Source organism: Ptiloglossa arizonensis, chromosome 13, assembly GCF_051014685.1.
Source record: "Ptiloglossa arizonensis isolate GNS036 chromosome 13, iyPtiAriz1_principal, whole genome shotgun sequence".
In the NCBI taxonomy this organism is placed as follows: Eukaryota; Metazoa; Arthropoda; class Insecta; order Hymenoptera; family Colletidae; genus Ptiloglossa; species Ptiloglossa arizonensis.
The window spans coordinates 12,828,871-12,855,756 of record NC_135060.1 but is presented as its reverse complement, the minus strand read 5'-3'; the positions used below and the strand labels follow the sequence as shown (position 1 = coordinate 12,855,756).

At 44.4% G+C, this 26,886-nt stretch overlaps 1 protein-coding gene across 1 annotated transcript in view; it reads left to right on the top strand.

The window, feature by feature from the left end:
• Window positions 1-15,041: 15,041 nt before the first annotated feature.
• Window positions 15,042-26,886, top strand: part of LOC143153934 (LON peptidase N-terminal domain and RING finger protein 3) — an 80,978-nt gene continuing 69,133 nt past the window's right edge. Inside the window, exon 1 of the mRNA XM_076325592.1 lies at window positions 15,042-16,181. Within this exon, the coding sequence (XP_076181707.1) occupies window positions 15,611-16,181 (571 nt within the window). The 5' untranslated portion in view covers window positions 15,042-15,610. The remainder of the gene's footprint in view (window positions 16,182-26,886) is intronic.

The window sequence follows — 26,886 nt, the reverse complement described above, 5'->3', positions numbered from 1 at the left end:
GATGCAGTGACACAACAAGATCGAACGTCGCGGTTCCGTTTTAATTCGACGCGGGTCGTCGTTGGCCAATACGGATCGCGAACTCCCATCGAGCGCGACGCAATTATGTAAGGTGCGAATACTATTCGAAATATTACATAAGCCGTATGCTGATTCTACGGGCCGCTCGGGCGATCGGTGCTCCTAGCAAAACGAATTGTTTACCGCGCCGAGAATAAAACTTCGTGGCGTCGACTCGGCTCAATTACGCCTGAAAGCTCGTGTACGCGCGGACAGAGAGGCGACGCGAAGCGCGCGGAGAAGCGCGGAGAAGCGCGGAGAAGCGAGGCGAGACGAAGCGAGACGAGGCGAGCTCTTCCTACCACCGCGGCTAAACCCAATCCTCTCCACTCGTTGCTGCTCTGTTAATTCACGCTCATTCATTACATAAAGGTTCCCGGTGTTTACCGACAGCCCGTTTTTATTTTTAATCGCGTCGTTTTATAACCGACGACACGATCGACGATCCTCTCCCCCTCCCTGCCCACTCGCTGGCCAATGTCGTGCTAACTCGCGATTTTCCTCGTTACATCCGTTGAAAAGAGAACACCGAAACGTCACGTGACGATAAAATGAGTTATATAGTCGTTGAACTTGCTGCGTCGTTAAGATTTCCCGATGCAAACAGCTGTTATTCCCTCTCGAGCGTCGCGTCGCTTCGTTATCTTTCGAATGTTACACGCGGTTTCTTCGTTTTCGTTTCTCTTTTCGAGAAATCGACTTACACCGGCTCCATCGACGAACTTATTCGTTACACTCCACCGAATTGTACACCGGTACGATCATTTTACTTCGTCGACGAGGACCAACCGATCGTGGAAACGCGGTTGGATACGCGAAGCCATGGGCGATCGTTAAAGCGGTACCGCTCGAGATCGTCGCGCGGTGTGATTCGTGCGAACAGAGAACAATTCCAAGAGTGATGTTTTCTTTCACCGTGAGCCGGGACCATGGAACGGAGTTCTCTACGGTCGATGGAGTAGAACTCTCGATCGAAAACCATGCGACGTTCTCGCGAAAACGGCGACGCTTGGCTCGCGAACTCGCCAACTGTTCACTGTACAGGGTAACGCGCTCCAAAGCTTCCGGTCACCTTCTCACCGAGCAGTTTTCACATCGAAGAAATCGTCAGATACATTACGGAGAAGATGGATAACGTTTCGAAAAATCCAATATTTTGCAAACATTAAATATCGTACCTGTGAGTCTGTATCGCGGGTTGTATTTTCTAGAGGAATTCGTAACAGTAGCAACACTATATCTTTGTAAATATCTTTGTATATATTATTTTCTTCGATATTAGGCTCGTATGTCGAATCGATCGGTGACAGTTACTATTATCGGAAACAAATTTTTATCGAACGGAGAAAGATCATTTCTATTATCGTTGTTATTACTGTTGTCGTTACTACCATTTTCAAGTACTCATTCCCGGCTTTCTCTATTCCCCCAATAATTACGCGTGGTTGCAAATATTTTAAATCAACGAGACCAAACAATGCATCTCGTTCCAGTCTTTGAAATTGCGACGTCTCTCGATACGAACTCCGTGAAAATCCTACCGATAAGCTTCACTAAAAATTTAACCGTACGAAACTCTTAGGTCTGGACCTACCAACCGTGCGAAGCTCCTCGGCCTGGACCTTCCAAAGCACCTCCGGGACATTCCAATAAGATAATAGCCTGTATCGTATATAAGCCTGCCAACGACTGAATAAAGCAGTCTGCATTTTGAAGTCAACCTTTTGGCACGTCGTTATTCTGCCCGTTTTACGATCAAAATTGATTAAACCTTCCATTAGGTTACGATTCCAAGTAATTTGTAAAGTAAAGTCAATTTGTAAACCCATCGCTACCTTTAACTTTAACGGCTCGAGATTCGAGTGCGTCTCGAATCTTTCGCCAACGAGTGACACAGGAGAATTCGTTCCGTCAGAAAATCATCTTCGCTTTCGTCTCTTCGGACCATCTATTCCTAATCGTGTGAAACGGACGAACCATCGGAGCCATTGCAACGGTGTTTGTCATCACTGTTATAGAATCGAACAATGTCCGCGCAAAATAAAAGTTCGAACGAATCCGTGTAAATACCGCAATACTGCTGCTTCCTGTGTGAAAGAATCGTTGAAATTAAAATTATAGTATTCAACCAACCCCGTTTCTCCCCGAATTGCTCTACGGTTCTCCGAACGAGCACACGAGGAACTTGCGATCGCGAGTGCGTGTAATTCGGAAGAAAGAGAATATTGTCCATCGACATCGGTAATATGCACAATTTCTATTCGATATTTACAACCTTTGCAAAATTTCCAACGTTAACGAGAGACTCGAACCGTCGCGAACACTGTGGAGAATGACTGGAAATTCGTAGAAATTCAGAGGATGGGAAGACGTGGGCGTTGAACGATATCCATTGCGTGGAATCGGTGAGACTAATCTCTCGACATCGACGATATAAATAATTTCCATTCGATGTTCACAGCCTTTGTAAAATTTCCAGCCTTGACGAGGAATTTGCGATCGCGAGTAATTCGGAAGAAAAAGAACATCGTCTCTCCGCATCGACGATATAAATAATTTCCGTTCGATGTTCACGATCTTTGGAAAATTTCCAGGGTTAACGAGGGACTGGAACCGTCGCGAACAACACCGTGGAAAATGACTGAAAATTCGTAGAAAATCAGAGGGTGGAGAGAGGCGGGCGTTAGACGAGAGAGCGTAAGGGTAAATTACCGAAGAAACGATCAACGATATATCGATTACGTGGAATCGGTGAGTAGGAACGCGAGATCGGGGACGCGTCTAATAATTCCACCGCGCCGGAACATCGTATCTGGTTGCCAACGATTTTATAGCGGATGGCTTTCCACGGTTGATCTAATAAGGTCCCCTCGTGATAGATCGGCCGGCGGAGGAGACTTTATGTAACGCCTCCAAACATAGCGCTCCAGCGCGGCGGCTCGAGCCACATTTTTGCCAAGTGTCGCAACCTCGTCCCGAAAGTCTCTCTCTCGTCTCCCCGCGGGGACAGCGCTCTCATCCCGCATGCCGCGCGAATACATCGACGAATCTAGTTCCCGGCCACGTTATTCCATAAATCGCGAGACGGTTCTACCCGATCCCTCTCCCGCGCCTCTCGTACACACGTAAGTCGCAATTGCGAAATACGATGGGTCTCGCGAAACCCACGGCTCGCGTTACGTCAGAATGGGGGATGCTCGATTCAACGAAGGAGAAGCGACCAAAAAAAATATAAGAAAAACGCGCGCCGGAGGGTCCGTCACCGCCGTCTCTAATTAAACGCGTACACCGATATCCGTAATCGTGCTGCGCGTTATTTTTGCGCGTTCGCGCCGCGCGATTAAACGCGCCCGCTCGATCGAGGCGAGGAAAAACGCGAAGCGGACGCGCAAACAAGAGAACGCCAATTAGAGAGTCGCTGAATCCTTCGTTCCGAAATAAGAAAATCTCGCTTCTTTGCTCTCAGGATGGATCCCATTATCCGAAAGAGACGGGCGCCGATTCAATTTCCAGGTATTTTATCGTTGGAATGTTCGCGGATTAGTAGAGTACGTTTCGCGAATGATCTTCGGTCGGTAACCGGTTGTACAGGGTGTCCTGGTAATCGTGGCACGACCGGGAACGGAGATTTTCAACGAAAATCGAAAAAGAGGAATACCATTGTTTTTCACGTTCGTGGAGGAATTTTCGTTTTTCCGGTACAGACTTTACCGTTTCTTTTAATTTCAATAGGGATCGATTTCAATGTTTTCATATATGTATGTATAATATATATATGTATGTATATATATGTATATGTATATGTATATGTATATGTATATGTATATGTATATGTATATGTATGTAGATATTGTTTTTAGTGAATCGATCAATACAGGAGGAGAATATTTGCGAACGATTTTCGCGCGACGCAGTGTTACGTAGCGAAGACGAAATACGTTGAGACGATTCGATCTTGGATCTGTCCTACTTGCAAAAGTTTATCTTCCGATTCGAGAGAAAAGTGGCAATCGATGTTTGCATAATTTAATTCGTTTAAATCTACGAAACGATTGGATCAAGCCGCGTATCCGTAAGATTTTTGAAATTGTTCTTCTGGATAATTGAAGGTCGTACAGAAACATTGAATCGCACGTATTCGATCTATTTTTACACGAATAATCACCCCTTACTCGGTTGCGCCACGATTACCGGGACTTCTCGTTGTTTACGAAGTTATTCGTCGAAGTTAAGAAACAAGGAGAAAAACAACGGGCAGATTACGCTATCTCGGTACTGTCAAAATCATCGAAAGATGTAAGCTCTCGAAAAAAAAAACAAGTGCATTTTCGTTACGTAACGCGAGAAAAGGTACGCAAACGCGGGAACACGAAATTCTTAATTTCTTTCAAAAATACCGGTTTCCCAATAATTAACAGCATCGGCACTGTTATCGAAAGTGTAAGAATTATTTAAGGACAAATATTTCGCATCGATACGTGAGAACGTGCGAAGTATGTATAGATAATCGCGAAAATGTCGTAGGAAGTATCGATAATCGCGGAAATATCGCACAAAGTATCGATAATCGTTGACCTTTCCAGTTTTCAAAATAGATAAATGTTTAGACGCGACGGGTGCTTCCGCGACGAAATTGTATTTAAAAATAAATTGAATTCCTTGTTCCTTTTATCGTTATTTTTCCAAACGCTTCCGATGAATATTCAAATATCGAATTTATTTAATACACCTACTTCGAATTGTTCGTCGAAGTAATTGTTGAAATTAAATCGACCGATAGAAATCGAACGAGTAACGTAATTACGACCAATTGCGCAGCCGAAACATTGTTTCGTAATTGTGACACAATTACGATTTACGTTGCGCGAGTCGTTTCTGTTAAATTTAAAAACAGTCCCACCGCTGATAAAGTTCTCAAAGTTAAAAACTCGGTTTCGAGAAAACGTATATTCGCTATCCGTTCGAAATCTCTCCATCTCGAGTCACCCTGTGGCACAATTCCGCGATATTTGTTCGTTCGAATTATTAACGACGAATACGACGAGAGATGAGGAAAAGTATCCTGAATTTTCTAATCGATTCGCTTGGTATACGTTTATCCGTCGGTATACCTTGTTCCTAGACATTTCCTAGGAAAGGAGAACAAGCGGTCGACGAAGAGAAGTAATCGGGCTAGTAATACGAGAATGATACGTCGCTAATGGGGATATTTGCCACAGTCTCGTAAAAACGAGTGTCGTAATTTTCAACCGAGAAACTCTCGGCCTATCGTTCGGAGATCGTGTCTGTTCAACGACTTGCATTTTTCTCGAGTTTCGTGACACGACCCGCATGCCGTACCGCGAAAGTGAGCCGGGGAGATCGAGTGACGTAATCATAGACGAACGACACGGCGCGACACGACGCGACGCGACACGACGCGACGCGACACGACGAGGCGTCTACGAGGACCGGGCGACGATTTCTGGCCAGAGAGACGCATTCCCCTCCTCCCGTGTGGCACTGGTCGCATAATAAAATTCGTCGTCCTTCTAGAATGTCGGTAAAAGAAGCGGGTACACCGACTGGCTACGCGTGTGCGGGTGTCTGGCGTGCGTAAACCATTTACGTAACGCCAAGATACGCCGTATTTCGATGATTAACAATTTGTTTTGCGATCGGCAAAGGTGACTCTTTGTACGACACAAATACCTTACGTAAGCCGCCAGATAAATGCGTATATGCAAACGGAGATTAAGCGTTCCGTTTTTCGAGTTTCTGCGCTGCTTTTCGCCGTTGAATCGGACACGAGAATCGCGGTTACGTTCGCCGGGGAAATCAACGAGAATTGGATTCGCGATTACAACGCGATTGTTGACGCTAGCCATGGGACCGATACAACGACGTACCTGCTAATACGCCGATACGTATCAATTCCCAGAGATCGTGTTGTACGGTATTGAGCAGATATCGAAGTAAGTTATCTTGGCCGCGGTAACAATGTATACAAGTGGGTACGAAACAAAGTATGCGCGCAATATCGATACCGTCGAGACGTCAACAAAACGAACAAAGAAAGCGAACGGTTAACTCCTTGTACGGTTCGTTTCGGTCTTGCGAACGTTCTCGAGCGCTTCAGTTTTTCTCACTGCTCGTACGTTTACCGCGTTTGTATAATTATAAACACGAAATTATCTCCGTTCGGTGTATCGCGCAAATATTTATACGATCTCTTCGGCGACGAATTATTTTCCTTCGAATAAACGGGAATTTAATTACGTATATTTATTCGCGATTTTATTATTCCCGACGATATTTGAAGTAATTTAAAAGTTAAACGCGTGTAAGTACCGCGATATCGTCGAACCAGTCGAGAAAAATAAGCCCGTCGTGCGATGCGTTTGGTAACGGCTTACGATTTTATAATCGCGCCATATGGCGCGCTACACAGTTAGGGGGTTAACTTTGCTCCTATCGACCGGTCGAAACAACAGCTGCTCGTCTGTCGTTGACACGATCCATTCTTATTCTCTCGCTTATCAGGTGGCACGACACGATTCTCTGCCGTACCGTTTCTCCGAATCGAAACGATCGCCGAGTCTTATTATCGATGGAATACGTATCGGTGAGTATCCGAATATTTCGTCTCGAATCGAGTCGATACAGAAGTAGCGATTTCAAACGCGAGGATATCGATAGTATCGAAACAGACCTCGTTACCGTGGCTATTTCAAGTGCAAAAACAGAACACACGCGCTATTTACCGAAACAGTTTCGAGACACTCGATAAACCAGATGTTTGCCTCTATAAAGAGTTTCTAAAAGAAAATTAGAATAATTACTCCATTTCGATGTCCCTAACCATCTCTTTGATCGTTCCTTTCTCGCAAATTCGTGCCAACTGCATTTTTACACCACTGTGCTGTTTATAAAAATTTGTACATTTCGAAACTTGTAATGTACATACTTTAGCCAATCAATGGAATTTTTTCGTTCCGTATTCAACGTTTTTCGTATACTCGTAAAATCCAATTGAGCGTCGGTATTAATTTGTGTCTCAAATAGTATTCAAATAGATTATATATCTCGCTCGAACATGCAGCGACGAATAAAAGTGCAAATATACGGTTACGCGTACACTTCTGTTTATTCCCAAGTAAATTCTTGTTTTTTTTTTTCCAGTTCAATTGAAGCAGTATCTGTGCTTATTAAAAACAGGTTCATTACTTTGTTCGATTACTTTATCGTTCTTGGGTTATTTCATTTTTATTTCAATCCGATTGATCGTTTAATCAGTCGCCGTGTTTTTTCGTCGTTACATTTTTTTTGCTTCGTTTACTCCGGTAGTATGTCAATCTTTACTTATCCTATTATATCGGTTCGGTGAAGTTCTAGACAGTTTTTCGTACGCATTCTCCTTACGGTAGAAAATTTGGCGTTTACATCTCATTCGATCGTTCGCTCGTTCGCGATCTTCTCGATGTTTCTATTTTCTCCTTTAGTCGGACTTCTTGAACGTCTTACAATATTATAAACGCATCGTCGCGAAAAGACAAACACGAACACCTTCGTTTCGTGCTTTATCGTTAAAGGTACGATATATATCCGTCGCGACACCGAGCTCGGAGTTATTCGAAACGAATCATAAATATTTACAGAATTTCAACGACAATGTCTATCGTACGATTCATAATTTCTGGCCCGATATTTTCTCGTTCACGACCACGATTTTTCTTATCACAAAGACTACGAATTTCGAGCAGCGACCATTGTCAATAATTTTATCCTCGTACGAAAAAGAAACGGATCTATTTCTTTCCAAGAAAAATATAACATCGGTAAAAGGTACAGGAAACCGTGCATCGATTGTGCTACGTCGTATTTTAAAAGCTCGTGATACATTGAAGCCGCTTATCGCAAACGCGTATCTCGTATTCAGCCAATCTTCGCGGAGTCGAGTGGAAACTTTAAGTTTCCCGATCGATCGTGGACAATTTTTCAAATCGTCCACTCTTTCTCGCCAATTTCGTGGCGCGCGCGTAGTCGTTCGTTCGCGTTAACTCCCGTACGCTTCGAAAAACACGATTGGTGTCGATTAGGGTTGACGAGCCACGATGGTGAATTTTTACGATGGAAAATTCAAGGTTCTGTTCGTTCCGGCGTTTCGCGTTGCTGCAGCCCAGCGATCGTGTTCACAGCGCGCGGAAAAGTGGACAATGTAGGAGACCAGGATTCGTTAAGCGCAATTACGCTCGTAAGTTACGAGTAGAAGGTTAGAGATTTCCGTGTCGTAGATTCGAAGAACCGCGAATAAGCACGACGCGACGACGAACTGTCCGCGCTGAGAATTGATCGAAATAATTCACGAAAGTTTATCCGGCGTTCTCTCGGCAACGTTTCGCGTTCGAAGCGAAGACGAATATCGTCGCGACCGAGTTTCTCGGAACAACGAATTTCTCGAGCAGCGTTTATTCGGGGAAAAATTGTCGCAAAGTTCAGACTATAATATACAGTTTATCGTAACATGGATCTCGCGTATCCAGTAGTATAGAGATTGTTTGTACAAAAATATAAAGTCAGGATAAAAGAAATTTACGGCAATATAACTTGGTGTGAACGACGACAGTGTTGTGACGGGACTTTTACGCGTCACTTGGTAAACTGAAATATTTGAAACGGAGATAACTCTAACCAAGGATTATTAAAGAGGTGAATCTTTTCAACTGAGAAAAGATTCTGTTTTCGCGTGAATCTACTCGACTTCGACGCTTGGTTGAATCGTAGTAAAAAAAGGTTTAGCAAGAGACAAGTATCGAATTTAAAGATTAAATTTATATTCTTCGGTTTATCGTGGGTCTATGTATACAGTCTTGTCCCATTGAATCGTTTTAGGGTACGGTAGGTGAGAGAGGAGACTACGACAAAGTTCAGTCGACGTCGTCTAGGTACTACCCTTCCTGGACTATGTTTTTGGCGAGTCGCAAGGGCAAGGTTCGTTATCCGATGATTGTCTCTGAAAGATGAGTCGTTTGGTACTTGACAATGTTGTGTGCTCTTCGCGACTCTCGAAGCAAACTCAAAAAGAAAAATATCCAAACCGTGGTCCACGCAGCGGACGATCCTTTTGCATCGATACAACGACAGTCGTTAAAACTAACATCGACTTGTTCGCTAACGTCGTCTGGCACTCTGCGTCATCGTTGCGTTCCCTCCAACGAAAATTGGGCGCGAACAACGAACGCGTAAACGTTGTTCATCGATCGTCTAAACGAAGATCAAGGCGATCGGACGAGAACCGCGGGCATCGTAGCGCGATCTTCGCCGCGTTGTTTGCGGACAGATTAGAGGCGCGAAGCGCTCGAATGAACCGCTGCGTTGCAACCTCGAAATTGATGTGTACGTGCCTCGATCGATGTACATATCGGCGCGGATGCGAAGACAGCTTTATCTTGTCCAAACTCCAAATAAATACAAAGACGGCTTATCTGGTCTAAAACTTCGAGTAAATGTAAACACTGCCTATCTAAAACTTCGAGTAAATGCGAAGACGCCCTATCCAGTCTAAATTCCAAGGGAACGACCCCAATAGGTAGACGCACCCGTATTCACCTTTACCGCAAACCCCTCTCCAAAGACATATAAAAAAACCCTGATCTTGAACGAAGTAGTTCAGTTCTGTTTTCAACTCGAAACTCGTACTTATTTTCGCCTGTCCTAAACCTATATTAAGATCAGCGTTAAAGCGATTACGCGATAGTTATAAGGAAAAGACACTTCTCGTTATTTTCTTAGAGCAGAAAGTCCGATGAACGAACTATAATTTTGAGTCGAGGCGAGGCCTGACTCCTGTTACATCGAAAATTCTCTTTAAGCGACAAAAGTCCCGTCACATGGATAACGATCGCCGATCGAGATGCGTATCGATGCAAACGAGAATCATCGATCGACGCCCGGAAACAGACGAGACTCGTCGATAGGATCGATAACTCGATCGTGCGTCACGTTTGCGCGAAACTCGCGACCAACGCGATCGAATTCTCGAAATCGGTGAATCGTCGAAATTTCGTGACGATCGTTGCGAACGCGACGTCGCAACCGTTTAACAGCGTCGGCGTTCGACGATTATCGATATTTATTTGCCGCCTGTCTAGCGACAACGTCATTTTCCGCAAAACTTTGACCATAAGCAAACATCGTTGCGCAATTTAACGAACGCGCGTCGACAGACGGTGTGCCCGTAAATTGTCGCGTCCACCGACGTTGACAACGATCGAGGATACCGTTTCGTTGGCTGACCAGGTGTCAGCCTGACAGCGCGATACCTGACGATAGCGACACCTCTCGTACTCACCGCCAGAGAGCAAACCCAACGATCCCTTTCCCGCGCGTTAACGAACCGTCTTCGATTCGATGGATCGTTCAATAAGTTTTATCGTTCGACGAAACTTATCGAAAAAGCTAGTACATATACACAGCGCGTGTCCTACGTATTCGGTCAGCATTTCTTCGATCGTTTTCGTCGATCGATTTAAGAATTTTCAAAGGAAGTTCGATCGGCGATTTTCTGGTCGGTTATGATGCACTTGCGCGTTACAAATTTTTACAAAATGTATCTTCTTCGCGAAAAGTCCCCCTGCACGTTTTTCAACGACTTCGCGTATTTTGGACTCGACGAAGCCACAGCCTCGACGTCAAAACGAATTCAACGACCTGCTGTACTCTAACCTTGAGACGCGTTGAAAGTCTCGAAAGCGGTATTATCTCGAGTTTCATGGTTCTTTGTTGCAACGTGTCGCGCGGAACGATATTATCGTTATCGTTGGACTTGTTTAATAACATTATTTGTTCAATAAACTTATTAGTTGGACAGTCTCGGTCTTATTTCGAATACGTGATTCGATCGAAATAAAATCGTTTTACGTATTAACGTTTCCGTTGATCGAATCTAGATTCAAGATCAATTTTAGACGGTTTAATAATAACGATTGGTATTAAAATATTCAAAATATTTGTAATCTACCGATAAGAAACTTCTATCGATGAGATGCAAGATATTCGAGTTTAACGGATGAAAATTGATCTTTAGGAAACATTCACTTCGTTTATTTCCGAAATTACAAAACTGTCTTAACCCATTCAGCCTTCGAGGATTCCGCGCTTCGCGTGGGCGAACCGCGCCACTGACTCGGCAATTTTTAACATTTTACTCCGATGTTCGCAAAATAAGAGTAACATTGCGATTGTAACCGTAATGTTTTCCACGCGAGACGTATGAAGACAAACTGTGACCTACAATTGTCCGAGATCGATGACTAGGAGTTTGACCGGTAGCACGTTTCGGTCCAGGTGATACACTACGAGACCGACTCGTAGTTTAGACCGACTGGGTCGAGTAACAGGCCTACGTACGATTCTCGTTCGACCATCGAATGTCTAACGTTTGATTCAAGGCCCGTTGGTTCGCCTTACCGACGAATTCGCCAACGAGCTTGTCGAAACGAATGCAACGATGACGTCAGGCGTATCGGACGTTGTTAGCCAATGGTCGATGGTGGTTTTAAAAACTGACACAGTATCGGTGTCTAAGGGTCGCGTGTTGCACGTTCAAAGGTTGAGTCTATTTCCCATTGTCGTTGATACTAAGTTCCATTACTATACATTTCTTTATATTCTGGTACTTACAATTCATTATACTACCGGATACGTGTAAGTATGTAGTAAATCTTTATATATTTTGATTTTATATTCTTCTATTTACAATTCGTACGCAAGATACTTGTGTATTGTACAGGGTGTCCCGATCGTCATCGGTCGATTTGGATTTCGCGCTATTTTTAAACCGTCGAACCGATTAACATGAAACTTCGTACACGTCGTCTAGACGAATGGGAAATTAATCGTCGGAAAGTACGCGTCGAAACAACGCGTGCAACTTATTCAGGTGTATCGCGAAAAATCGCGATCTTTAACGCTAACGAATCGGGAAAAAAAGGAAATCGACCGGCGATGATTGGGACACTCTCTGCGAACTGTACATTATAATTTGAATTTACAAGAATGCTCGAAGAACGAAGACTATCCTCTTCTCGATTCTATTTCTCCCGCGCCTCCTTCTTTTTCAACCATTGTAACAGAATTCGTCCAATCAGCGATATCGGACAATTGGAATATTTCACGCGCGACTGACCGAGCGTAGCTTTCGCGCCTTCGGCCGCGAGAAAACGCGAAACGAACGAAAGGAAACCGCCCACGCGGCGAGTCGGTGATCGCCGCGCCGTGAAAATTCATTTCCACGGGACGCGCGACTCGTGTAACCGTGCGGTGTAGAAATTAATAAAGGAATTAATCATGCGGTAAGTAGGTAGGCGTACGCGACGCGTGTTGTATCGTTACGAGAAAAACTTTGATCTTTCGATGTATTACACAGCGATTGGAATCGGAGAATGCGATTGAGAAACACTCGCAGCAGTCCTTCGCCGATCGAACGACGGATAATCGTTCTAGCGTTCTATATTCCTTTTTTTTGCAACGTTAACAGCACCGAACTGCCATCGAAGAGAAGAGAGTTTACAAATCGATGCCCAAAGTCTTTCGTACCGTTTGCGTTGAATGGCAATGCGGAGTCCGGATCAAAATCGTGAAACGTTCTTCCTTCGTTCAAAGCGAACAGTATTTAAGGAAGATAATTAAAGAGAATGCACCGAAATTTATGTTGCACCGAACGTAAATCGACTCCGAACATTGCGAGCGGTGTACGATGAATAATTTAATCGAAATTTACGAGGTCTAACCGGTTGTTCGATATTATTTTTACGCCACTATCCGAGATAGACGCTGCTCTCTTAAAATTTGAAACAAGTACTCGAGAGTCGTTTTCTTTGTTTCCGACCGTCTCGTTTATACACGGTACTCCGTAACGTTAAACGCGACCATTAAGGGGTCATTCCACTTCGAAACGATTAGGAAATCAAACTTGTTTGTTCTTTTCCACGGTTTACGACCTCAAACGTTACGATCGGGAACTTTAAAATCTTCCCTAACCGCCAAAGTTCGAAGTACGTATGCGGCTATACGTAAGATCGAAAAGTTTCGCTCGAATATAGGAGCCCTGGCTAAAGAATCGAGAGAATCTCTCCTGTATTCGTACCCTTTGCATTTTTCTTTGTTGCGACGGAATCGAACGATTCGAACGAAGACGCTGTAAACTTTTCGTGAATTTTAATCTGGACAAACATCGCGCGCGCACCCCGGATTTGATACGGCTCGGGACTCGGATTCGAGAAATACAGCCACCGCGCGAATATTAAAGTTGCGGGGAACGATTTGTCAAAATACAGCTACCGGACACATCGGTACGCGTCGGTACGCGTCGGTCGTACTATCTTGCAAATGGACGAATGGTCGACGTTTAAAATCGCGAAAGACGGTCGTGGAGAAACGATGAAAATATTTGGACGTGGTTCGACGGTCGGCAAACGCGTCGATAAACTGAAAGAGTCTAAAGTAGAATGACCCCTTGATATCGCGCTAACGCGGTCGGCTCGACGCGTGCTGCGTCAATCTTCTCGGGCGGTAGGACACGCGCGCTCGTGGGCGCGAGAGTGCATCGGCTGCACCGCGCAAACGTGGCCTATACACAAGTGCGTTTCGAGTGCGTCTGCGTAGTCGGCGGTCGGGCAGTGCACACTCGCTCACGCACGGCACACACCGAGGGAGCAGCGCACGCAGGTCTGGTCTCGGAGCCGGGTAAAGCGGAATACCACGGCGTGGAGAGCGAGTAACGTTACTGCTCATGCTCAGTAAGATTCCTAGAGCCCGGAGAGCCGAGGCTCGCCCGTGGAATAATTGATCCAATCGAAACTCGGCTCGCTCCCGCCACGTTTTGTGCACCGACGCGACGCTCTTTATGTAAGCACCCCGGCGGTCGCGCGTCCCTGCTGCTTCGTCCGCGAGTTCCCAACGATAAGCCAGTGCGTTCCCGTGCCGCGTTTCGAGAAGGGGAACCCCGTCCCTTCGACGATTCCACTCGGTGAACGTCGGCCACCACCGATCCACCAGCGATAAAACGACACGGGCAACAACAAGTGTCCCGGTACGAGGACGGTCCACCGACCCTCCGATCGGTTCGCGCTTGGCACGAGCCAACACGATTACCGTCGATTCTCGCGAGAAGTTTACGCGCGTCGCGCGTTTCTCGAACGTCGTCTCTTTTTCGTTTCAAGGGCTGCTCAGCTGCTGGCACGTATCGCCGAGTAAGCGCGGTCGACACGGTGGTACGCGCGCGGACGACCGACGCCGCTCGATATCCACGAGCGTCTTCGAGACGCGGATTCGTCGCGGAGCCTGTTGATACCCGGAGAGTATGTCGTCCGCGAGATGAACTCGTATCGTTCGCCGCGGAACGAAGGAACGCGCGACGAAGATCCTACGAACGACGCGACGACGTTCGATTCGGCAACGCCGATCCTTGGACCGAACGACCGCGACGAGGAACGAATTCGTCCGAACTCCCGGATCCTGGACGCGAACGGTACGGCAGCGAGCGCTGGACCGAGAAAATAATCCGAAACTCCTATCGGAAGATAGGACGCGCGTGGGGTTCAACGAGATATACCTCGGATCGAGGGAGAATCTACAATCGTGGCAGGATGACGCCACGGTTGATACTCCGTAGTGGTGGGGGTGTGGCTCGACGCGCGTCGCGAACACCCACGTAGAACGTAGAACCATTGACACAAGCACGGAGCAGTCCGTGGTATCGTGAAACAGTGGCGAGGTAGACGCAGCGAAGAGTCGAAGGTGTGTGTACCGCCGCGTGGCGCTGCCGTCGCGTTTGGCTCGCCACCACGGTTGCACCGACGCCGTCGCCGCCACCACTACCACCACCACCACCACCACCACCACCACCACCACACCACCACCACCACCACCACCACCACCACCACCACCACACCACCACCACCACCACCACCATCATCATCGCCACCCCTCTCGCTGCCCGGTTGGTTTACGTTTCTGACAGTGGCCCGAGCGAGCGGTGACAACCGAAGCGGCAGTCGTCAGTGCGCCGTCGTGCTGTGCGTAACGGTTCTCTCCGCGCGTCGCTCTTCGCCGTGAATTCTTCAACCGCGTGGCCGGCCAACTGTCAAACGTGGACGACGCATCGACTCGTCGAGCACCGGAAACTCGACGCTCCGATAAAAATCTCGGCCCGAGGATCCTCGCGGTCGACAGTGAAGTGTTTCCCTACGATCGGGACGCGACTCGCGTTGGCGGCGAGGAATCGATACCGAATCGCCGAGTTGTTTTACGTTTACCGAGAACGGGGAGAAAGACCGCGAACCACCGACCGAGCGTCTCTCGTTTTCGTTTCTATCGTTCTCGTGGAATCGATGAGGTAAAATGCGCGTCGCATCGAGAGCCACGGGCAAATCGACAGGCGGATCACGGCGCGCGGTTTACCCCGCGATCGACGTGCGCACGTAAACACACCCCGATACCCGCCGACCGGGCTCGAAACGGGCTAGTTCCCCCGGGAGGAGGGGAGGGGGCTGACTGTTTATCAGCAAAGATGACCGAGTTAGCGAAGGAAGCGTTCGCCTCGCGCAACTATCGGCTGGCCGTCGAGATGTACGAGCGGTGCTTGAAACATCAAAAAGCGAGCTTCGAGGTGCTGGTGGGCTACGGGGATTCCTTGGCGAAGTGCGGACGGATCAGGGAGTCGATTGGCGTTTACTCGCGGTGTTTGGCCGTGCGTTCCGTGCCCGCCGAGAAACTTAAACACCTGGCCAGCGCTCTCCTGGAGGAACTCGCGGGCGTCGCGATGACCGCCACCGGTTCCCGAAGAAAAATAGAGACGTCGTTCGGGTGTCCTTTCTGCGAAGGCACTCTCTGCCAACCGGTGACCACCAACTGCGGTCATACGTGCTGCAAGAATTGCGCGGAGCCGGGCAAGAGCTGTCGCGTGTGCGGACAAAAGATCGTTACCGTGGGTGAGACCAATGTGCTCGTGCAGAGGCTCGTGGAAAAGTGGTGGCCGCGGGAGGCGGAGGCGAGTCGCGCGAGACACGAGGGCGACATCCTGATGAAGGAGGGACACCTGGCCCAGGCTCTCGAGAGGTACAACCTCGCGGTGCATCTCGGTGAGTGTGAACCTTCGCCCCGTATACTTGCCGCGAGTTTCGACGTTCCGAAGCGTCCGTTACCGCGCGATCGATCTTGACGTTCGACCGTTCGAACAGGTGGGACCCTCCGATTCGTTGGAACATCTCCTCGAAAGGAAATTCCGATTCCCGGGCTTCCTACCGTACGATCGGATCGACTCGCGAACCGAAACAGTCGAAAGAGACGATTTTCATCCCGTTACGAAAGGGGAGAATCGTGCCCCTCGAATCGACTCGTTGCCCTTTCCTTTTTTATTTCTCGCGCGACAAGGTGTGCACGCAGCCGAGCTCCGATTCGCGAACCGGACGGAGAACCGTTCGAGCTACTAAATTCTCGATAGGGATTACAAAGTTAGTTACATAAAGATCATTACGAAACAGCTGAATCCGGATAACGTTACGAACCGCAGAAGATCGAATTAATTCGCGCGTATGTACCCGATGTCGACGATAGAGAAACGAAACTCCCCTACCATCTACTCTGCCCCCCACCCACCCACACCCCTCGCCCACCGGGTTACGAGCGATTCAATTTTTACCATCGTCGATAAAAACGAAAAAGCTCGAAACCAGCCAGACTGTCGACGAACCACCGGAACGATAAGCCGGATACTTTAAATTGGGCAAAAAATAGGCTCCACCGCGCGAACGGTATTTCATTCAAATGTTCGTATTTACTACGCACGATCTTCGGATAATGTTATCCGTTTTATCTCCCGACCGAAGAAATCTTTTTACGGCGTTCCTCGTTCTTTTTCTTTCCCCTTTTTCGTAAACAACGTCGTTCGCGAATATGCACTCGGTCCAACGTCTTTGTCTCGCGTATAAAAGAAGAAAGAAAAAAAAAAGAAAAAGAAAAAAGCAAGTACATACCTACGTATATCGTGCCTTTTCATTCCTCTTTCCGTGAATTTATTTACGCGTTCGAGTTTTTGCCGCGCAGACTATTTTTCCTCTTCAACGGCCTCTGAATCACCTCGCGTTTTCAAAAGCACACTTCGAGCGAAACGGGTCAAAGAATTGAGCGTGTTTTTTTTTTCACAAAATGATCACGGATTGGAAATAATACGAAATCGAATCGAAGCTCGATTTCAATTTTAAATAACGACCATTTATGCGCAACGACCGATCTCGACTCTTTAATCGCTCGTACGTTCGGATCATCGTTTAGAATTACCACGCTCTTCGAAATTATTGCAGGTGTCGCGTTCCGATCGAAAATCGAATATCGAGTTCCGAGTAACGTGTAATAACCGAATATCGCGAATGGAAAAACGTTCTGTGCGTGATGCACCACGATTCTCGCTTCGAAATAATTTCATCGTTTTAACGAACAGCCATTACGCGACGAACTCGATCTTGTAGTTTACACGGCGACCGAAACTTTTACGCTGTTCAAAATTTCTCGAATTTGTTCAATTCGTTCGAAAGTTATTCCACTGGAACAATGGTTGGAAAATTTACTCGCAACTGAGCTTGTTGATGTTCGTTGGTAGTTCGAACTTTTGTAAAATATCAACGGACGATTGAAATAAATAAACAACGATAGGAAAACTATTCCGCGTTAAAAGGAAACCTATAAAGTTTGGAATTTCGTCGAATTAGAATTTATTCGGTCGGTTGCTTTTCGGTGTTTCTTGTTTAACAAACATCGGGATAGTTTGTATTTGTTATATTATCTCGTCGCATCGTATATTTCAAACGGAATGATCGAAACTGACGCCCGAAAGAAGCAGTATACCATAGAAGAACGAAAAACATTGAGTTTTCGTTTAAAAAAAACAATCTTGGCACGAAATTGCAAACATCGAATTTGAATAATCGAAATACGGATATAAATAGAATCGGAAACATGCATATGTATGCGACTCGAACCCGAAATCAGAATTCATCTATAATACATTATAAACAACGGACAATGGAAAGGCAATACTCGGAAGATGGGCAGAAATTTGGAAATTTGTCGACGAGACGACGATATTGAGAAATACCGGAGAAAATTCTGTAAAATATTCAATTTGCATTTCTAATTATCGTTCGAGTTCCGAAAATAAACACGGACAATTTCTATCGCGACGTTCTCTCTATTTGTACCTACAAATTTACCAAACGTGTCTCTTTTGCTGGTCGTTGACAAAACTTTTCATTTTTACGCGATATTGTGCAATCGCGAAGCTACAGTGTTTCCACCTCGATTGAAAACAATCGAAAGGTAGCCTTGTCCGAATTTCGGTATGAAAACTCGCTTCGTGGATTTTGCTCGACTTTTCTAAAATTTGAACCACTGTTCCGATTAAGAGGCTCAAAGGTTATATCGGTATTCCGAGACAACTGTTGCATAACCGGTGTATCGGATAAGACTCGAGTATCGCGAGTTTGAGGCGAATGCAAAGGTAGGTATTTCGATGCGTAGCTCGGTTCACGGAACCATTTGTATCGCGAGTGTGAGCGCGTCTACTCTTTCTCCGTCTGGTCATAGATGTGTTTTAATCATTCCCGCTCCGTCGAGATCTGGTTGACGACCTCGTTGCAGTCTCGGCAAAGGCTCCTTTGTTCGGATTCCCAGACGTCGAAACGTCTCCTGGGCCCGTTTCTATTTTTTAATCCATGACGCTATGCAGTGATCATCGGACGCCTGGAATTCGAGACGCGCGACGGCCTCGTAAACGGACGTTTTTTGTTTTTTGGTTTCTTTTTTTTCGAATGTCGTGCTTTCTTTGGAACGTCGCAATATTTATCGGTAAATTCGCGAAAACTCGCAGTTCGAGATTTATACGTTCAGTCGTCGTTCCTTTGAGCAATGCTACGTGGCGTGGCTTTTTGGACAGGCTCTCGAACGTCGAAAACTGGAACGTCCCGTTCGATTTTATTTTATTATTTACGGTGCACTCTTCGCGAAACGGGAGAAAGAAATACGATCCGTCGCGAAAGTAAATCTCCGTATACAAACAAGAAGAACTCGCGAGAGTTTCTTTCACCTTTGATAAATTTACGAGGATTGCGCTTTAAGTCGACCGATCAGGGCATGTGCAAACAACACGCGTTTATTTGAAACATTAGTTCGTTTTTCAATTATTTAGAATACCGTTCTATACGGATTATTCGATATTTCGAATTGAGAAACACCCTTTGTAGATTTATATTGCGGTAATTCGGACTCCGCGAAAATTGTAACGATGAATAACACGCGGTACGCGTTAACTTTCTGGGATTCGAATATATATATATTTACGGAGAACATCGGCCGTAGACTTTGTTATCGTTTCCATTTGAAACATTTTCCGATTAAACGATCACTGGCTTCGAATCGGTGTAAAGTAATTGTTCGAAGAGCGAAAATTTGTACAACGGAACGGAGTCTCTCTTATTATTTTGTTCATTTACGCGAGATACCGAGAACGATAGCATTGTAAATTGGAAAAGTTGACGTATCGAATCGCGTTTGTATTCTTGTTCCTTATACGTGCAGGAGAACCGCTACAAGCTCCAAATACTTGAATTAAGATAAAATTGATTTACATCGCTCTTATTTTCAAGAAATAATTTCAACTGTTTTCGAACTGTCAAACGGTAAGAAAATCAATGTATTAGCAATATTGGAATAGCTTTGGAGTACGTTTTGCATCGTTACTCGTGCATAGTTTTGCATCCTAAAAATTAGTTCGAACACTGAAACGTACATTTATCGCGTAAACATACGTAAATGATTAACTAAATAATAGTACCGATATCTCGTAGCACGTATACTGTTCGGAATAAATAAACGATTACTTTCTTGGACGTGTGTCAGGACACACCAAACAGCATACTTTTATGCGTTCTTTCTACATTGCCATAAATCGATAAAAAATAATTTCCTCGATACATACGCAACAGTTCCACGAATTAGAATTAAATTGCATACATTGCGCAAAGTAGTCGTCTAACACTCGACAATTTTCTACCATCTGTTTCAAAAATATTTCTTCTTAATAATCGTGCTCCAAAATTTGCGTTAAAATTTGCTCCTCCAGGACGCAAAACTGAATTTCTTTGTCCACAAGGACTCTCTGTACGTGTAAACACATTACCGAGTCGTTTTTCGCGAAAGAATATTTTTAAAGATAGACTGTACATAGAACGCGAGAGTTAAATGTGTTTCAAAGTACGAAATGTCTCGGTAAGCTGTAAACCTATTTAAATACGCGATTTTCTATTTATTTTCGGCAGCGTACTTTCTCCTACGCTCTTAGTAGAATATCTCCTGTAAGTTTCTCGCAGACTACGTTTCGTTAATTAACCAACTAAAAAATCAAAATAAATAAAAGCTTCCCTGGTAGCCCATTCCTTCTACGAAGAAACTTTTCCAACGTTGGAATCGCGCGCGCGCAATGCACCGTGGTAGAAACGTGTTCCAAGGACCCCGGTGCTCCGAGAAGATAAAGAGAGCCTGCAGCCGGCAGGTAAAGCGATTCTCTCGATCCCCGCTGGAAAGAATAACTGAATCGATCGCATTCCTTCTTCTCCTTCTTCGTTGCATGCCGAGTGCACCGAACGGGCGCCTCGCGTGGAAAGGGAGGCGGCTGCGTTCGAACGCGAAGACGACGACGTCGGTAAGTTCACGGCCAGTCTGAGGCGGTTCTTATATAACGCTTCGGGAGACAGAGAGAAAGAAGGCTCGGAGAGAGCCGAGAGAGAACCCGAGATTATTCCGAACGCCGCGGCCCGCTCGGTGGGACACGGTGCATGTACCGAGAACACAAAGACTCTCTGGCTCGCGCGAGCTCGGTTCGCTCGGTTCGCTCGGTTCGTTCGGTTCGCTCGGTTCGTTCGGTTCGCTCGGCTCGGTCCGCGCGTTCTCGCCACGGAAAATCTAGCGCGTCGTGTACCGCGTTGAATCGAAGCGAACGCGGCACGTGCCGCCAGATGCTTTCCCACACGTGAAACCGTCGCTTTCGCGCCACGTTCCCTCCTAGTACTCGCGGGAACTACGAACGCGTTCGAATTTCGAACGCTCGAAATGACCGTGCTGCCGCGAAACGAACGCTACCGCTGACACGATTCGTTTTCCTCACCGAAGGGAATCGATCGACGGTTAGAGCAAAAAAAGCTCCGTCTTTAATTCCACAATTTCCTTCTCTTGGAGCAATTGTACTTGTAAATGTACGCGAGAATTGAACAGAGTAGCAAACCATTGTACGGAATTGACACTAGAAGTTAACACTCGAACTAACGATGGTGAATGTACTATTATTTGTATCGGATGGATCGCATGCGTATCTTCGAAGTTAGATGGGGAAAGGGCGAATTAATTTACGGGAACGATTAGTCGTTTATTTTGATAGTTGTGTACGAATATTATTGGAAAAGATATCGTTAATAATTGAACAATTTTAAAAAGAAGTTTCAAACGAGTGAAATTGGCCTATTCGGTAGTTGTAGCGTTAACAGAGTTCGCGTATCTGGTATTTTCTTCAACTCGAACATCTAGATCTGAATCGCGGTATTGTTACCAGTGGTAATTCAAGAGGTACTCGTTCATTCGAATAAAAATCGATGCTCGAGTAGATTCGAGTACTTTGATCAAATGTTTCCGAGCCTTTTGCATCAATAATGAGGTAAAATGTAAGAGAATCATTTTTATTTTTGTTATACGTACTTTGGATTATATCGACGAATTGTATTCGTCGAGGGAAGTTTGTTTCTCTTACATTTATTGTCCAGTTGGTAATCGAGTTTGTTCGTGCAGTTCTAAGCACCGTATATAGTAAGCATCTGGTAAATATATTTTCATTTTAATCGAATAATTGGATCACACGAGCCGTTTGTATTGCGAATATTGAAAATAATCTTTGCGACGTAACGATATCCGATTTGTTAATATTTGACGGAACGAAACCGCGCAGAAATTATTCTCGAGACTAAACGCGTTAACATCGATTCGTAATAGAAGGGAAAATGAACATCGCGCAATGGTAATTTATGGCAACGATTTGTACTTAAAGGGGAGAGAAAAATTATAGTGATTCATCGGGTACGAGTTTGTTCACTGCCTTTTAAAACGAAGTGCGGGAAAAAATCTAGGCATCGAGACTCGTGATTGTTGACGATATTGCGCGCTCTGGTAATTGCACAGTTATCGATGATCGACAAGTCATCGTCAAGAGTTGTAATAAGGGCGACGATGTTTCTTTCAAAACTTTTCTACGATAAAGACGATTTAAGAATTATTCTTCCTATTTACCGATAGTTGTAAACACTCTTCATCGACAAATTATCACCAAAACGTGTAATTCGCTATTTTAAGCGTGTTTTTCGGTGCGATTTTCAAAAACTGAAAAATTTGTTACACGATTTTCCGGAGAAGAAGGATCACTCTTGTTGGATAAACAGATTTATCAAAAATTCGACAAAGTTCATAAATTGAGATTCATAATAGCTCGAATTGTTACGTACAAAGGATCGTTTTAAAAAAGGAAAGAGTAATTTTAATATTCCATGAATTTATGCGAAATCTTTCGTAAGCTTTGTAGAAACGATGGCATTTTTAATGCTTTTCCCGACGTATTTTAAATGCAGAGAAAAGTTTTAAAGTCGATTTCCCGTTAACTTGTACAACTTGCGTACGAGAAAACAATGGATATCTGGAAAATTTTGTACGTTGTCTCCGGTAAAAATTTTCTAGCCTATGAAAGGGACAAAGGCATTACAGAATAAAAACCTGGTATATTCTATTCACGCTCCGAGACAACGAACAGTTTCCTTTTGATTTATACGACATTGTGTATCGACAATACTTTGTTGCGTCCGAATGATAAATTTACTACATCGGTCCGTACAATTCGATACTTTTTAAGCGAGTAAGGCTCTAAACGCAACGGTCGTTTTCAATTTTATATACAGTTAGCGAAAAAAGTATTCATACACCAGTAGGAGCTCTACATTTAATGCCGTTAACTTTTTCTACAGAATATTAATTTAACAACGAAATATGGTACAATATAGGAAATTAACACAGTTTTTAAACGATATATATCTTATTAAAATTGAAGCATCTTAATACATATTATATAATAAAATTCTTAACGAGTACGGAAACCGCTGGGAAAAAAGTATTCATACAGTAGATACTTTCTTGAATTACTAATCAAAATAACAAATTAATAAATGAATTAATATTTCGTTGGATATCCTTCACTGTCTATTATGGCTTGCAATCGCTTGGGCATTGATGCAACTAAATTATTTGTTATATTTTTATCAATTTTTGCCCATTCCTCTTTTAACGCACTCTTTAGCTCGTTTTTGTTCAAAATTGTATGTTTTCGAACACGACGTTTCAGTTCTTCCCATATATGTATGTTCTATAGCATTTATATCTGGAGACTGTGGAGGTGTTTCCAAGACATGTGGTGTATTGTATAACAACCATTCTCTAACTAAATGAGACTTGTGTTTGGGATCATTGTCTTGCTGGAAATAATAACAATCCGATATCCCTAATTTTTCTGCACTTTGTTTCAAATTCAATTTCAAAATATTCAGGTATTCATATTTATCCATAATTCCTTCAATGAAATCCAAATTACCCAAACCATTCGCGGCCATGCACCCCCATATCACGATGCTCCCTCCACCGTGCTTTAGTGTAGGCTTCATATTTTTTGGGTTTAAAGCTTTTCCTTTTTCTCTCCACACTAAACATTTTCCATCTGTTCCAAAAATATTAACTTTACTCTCGTCGGAGAAAATAACAGATTTCCAAAACTCTAACGGCTTATTTATGTATTTTTTTGCAAATTCAAGCCTTTTCTTTCTATTTATTTCAGTAACGTATGGTTTCTTCCTAGCAATACGTGAAAGGTATCCAGCTTCCTTAAGCCTATTACATATTGTTTTGGAAGAAACATGTTTTCCAGTGGCTACTTCTAATTCCGCCGCAATTTTGGGAGCACTTTTGAATGGATCTTCTTTAACTTTTTTAATAACAAATCTGCCATCTCTATCGCTTAACTTCGGCGGCCGTCCAGATCGACGCTTATTTTCTAGTGTTCCCTGTGTCTTATATTTACTTACAATATACTGGATGGTTGCATGACTTTTTTCCAACAGTTCACCAATTTTTCTAAGAGAAGATCCATTTTTATAAAGACCTATTATAATATTTCGTTCTTCTAAGGTTGTTTCTCTGCTTTTCGTAGACATTTTAAGTGTGCACTATCATGGGAAGACTAAAATGAAATGAAATGTAATTTACACTTACAAACAAAAATAAATGCACATCGGGAATCCCCTCGTTCAATTGTTTAGACATTTTTTATCGATAAATGGCAACTGTATGAATACTTTCTTCCCGACGGTTTCCGTACTCGCTAAGAATTTTGTTATGTAATTTGTATTAAGATGCTTCAATTTTAATAAAATAATATATCATTCAAAGGATGTGTAAATTTCTTACTTTGTACTATATTTCATTGTTAAATTGGTGTTCTGCAGGAAAAGTTATTGGCATTCAAAATAGAGCACCTACTGGTGTATGAATACTTTTTTCGCTAACTGTATATGTCTAATCAATACGTACCTTTTGCGATCGTTTCGTATATGTATATACTTGCAACGTAAAATTGAGTTCGGAATGAAACAAATCGAACGTTACGTAACAACAAGAACTTCGATATTTGTGCATTTACTTCTCGTCGAACTACGGAGAATTTTTCGGTAACAATAATATTATCTAATCGTTGACTAAAGCGATTGGAAACATAACGGTATTTACAAAAAAAAGGTTGTCTCTCGAACTCGATAATTTCGTTGCAATTGATGCGTTTGTTCTCAGATTTGTCAGCGGGTTCTAGAATGAATCGTTGTCCGGTGGACGCCGAAAAATTGAAAGGAATGTTTGTTCTCGTACATTCCGCTTCCATTTATCAAGAATCGGTGCGTCGTTGATACACCCTCGACTCGCAGCTAGACACGCGGCTTAATCGTACGCGTCTCGCTTTCATAGGTTAGATACCATCCGCGGGACCTTCTCTGTAAAACGTAATCTACGATGACGAAGATAACGAGGACGATCTCGGCAAGGACGATTAGTCACGGACCGCGGCTTACGTGTTATCGCGGCTACGCGTCATTGTTCGTGGTAATCGTTTACCAACGGTATCAGAAGGAGACGACGCACCGCGATCGTGAAGTACTACCGTGAGAAAAGACGAGGCGACCATCTGTCACTGGTAGGTACTCGGTGAAGCAAGAATTCAGCATAGCTCGTCGTCTCGAGGACAGAAATACGAGTCAACAAAATCCGCTTGAATTTATATTTCACAGAAGAGAACTGAATTTGTGGCGCAATGTTTGCGACTTTATCGGTCGTGGAGGTAGTCGGGAAATTGCAACACGAAATTTATCAAGTTCCTCGGCCAGCGTTGTCGTCACTTTCGAAACGAAATGGAAAAAGTTTACGCGCGAGTGAAATTTGAAATTTCGTACGCGCGAGAAATAATTTTCATCGTCGCGATTCGGTACCGTTGTTAAACAACGAGACCGGACCGATCCGTGCAAAAACCGCGCGGACATTATTTCGAGTCGCGTGTCGAGCTAGAAATACGTCCGAATCTATAAAAGGAACTTTCCGCGTATAGTTTACGCACGAGCGAATCAAACTGCACGATATATAAGGCGCTTTTAATTTATTCCCATGACACAGGACGCGGCTAATGGCCGCGTCGAACATCGTATGGCCATACTGGACACGGTCCGTATCGCGGTGCAGTCGGGAATATGAAAATTACGTAAGCCCCAGCGACGCAGAAACTAAATTTAAAGAAGCAAAAACGTATCGCCGCGTAGTTGGAGAACGAGCCATCTGCAAACACGCGGACCCGATCGCTTCTTTGCTCGGTTGCACCTGCACCGTCCACCTGGCCTTTTAAGACGGTTACGGTAATTTTAATTTCCCCTCTTTGACCAGGAACTAAACTTTCGTTCCATATTGCACGGTTCTCCGGTCGATTCCAATTTCCTGGATTTCGCTTCGATCGATGCTTCGTTAAGTCGTTTCGATCGTGACCGAAAAGGAAACGGTGCACGTACACATATGTACCTGTATCTCGTGCCTCATCGACCAGAATTATTTCGCTCTCGATCGATCTATGCAAATTGAACTCAACCAAACGCGATTGTTCGCCGCGCGTTCTTTCTCTCTCGATCGTTCTTACCTGCGACGAATTTTTCATACGTAAAACTCAAATCGCAAATAACACGGTCGTTGCACGACTTTCGACCGATAAAATGTGTCAACGATTCAATTTTATCGGGACCAGAAACGAACGAGCCGTTTCATCCACTTGGCAAATTGCGTTTGCGCGTAAGTTATTCCCGAAGAATTGTAACGGTTGTCTCTCGTAGCGCAACCTTTAAAGTGAGATGTTGCTCGAACGAGTAAACAATCGTGCAACCGACCAAGTAGGTAATTTATCGTGTACATATGAATCTACATATGCACGAATTTAATACGGCGCGAGAGGCAAAAGTAAACTCGAAATGTACGCTGTTATAAAACTGTTTGTGTTCGCAACAGCGGAACAATTCAAATATTAACAGAACGACAGGAACAATTTTTGTAAACTTTGATACACGTTCCCGTGATAATATTTCGTATTTATTTATACTTCTCTGTAAAAGAGTTTCATAAATATTTTCACCG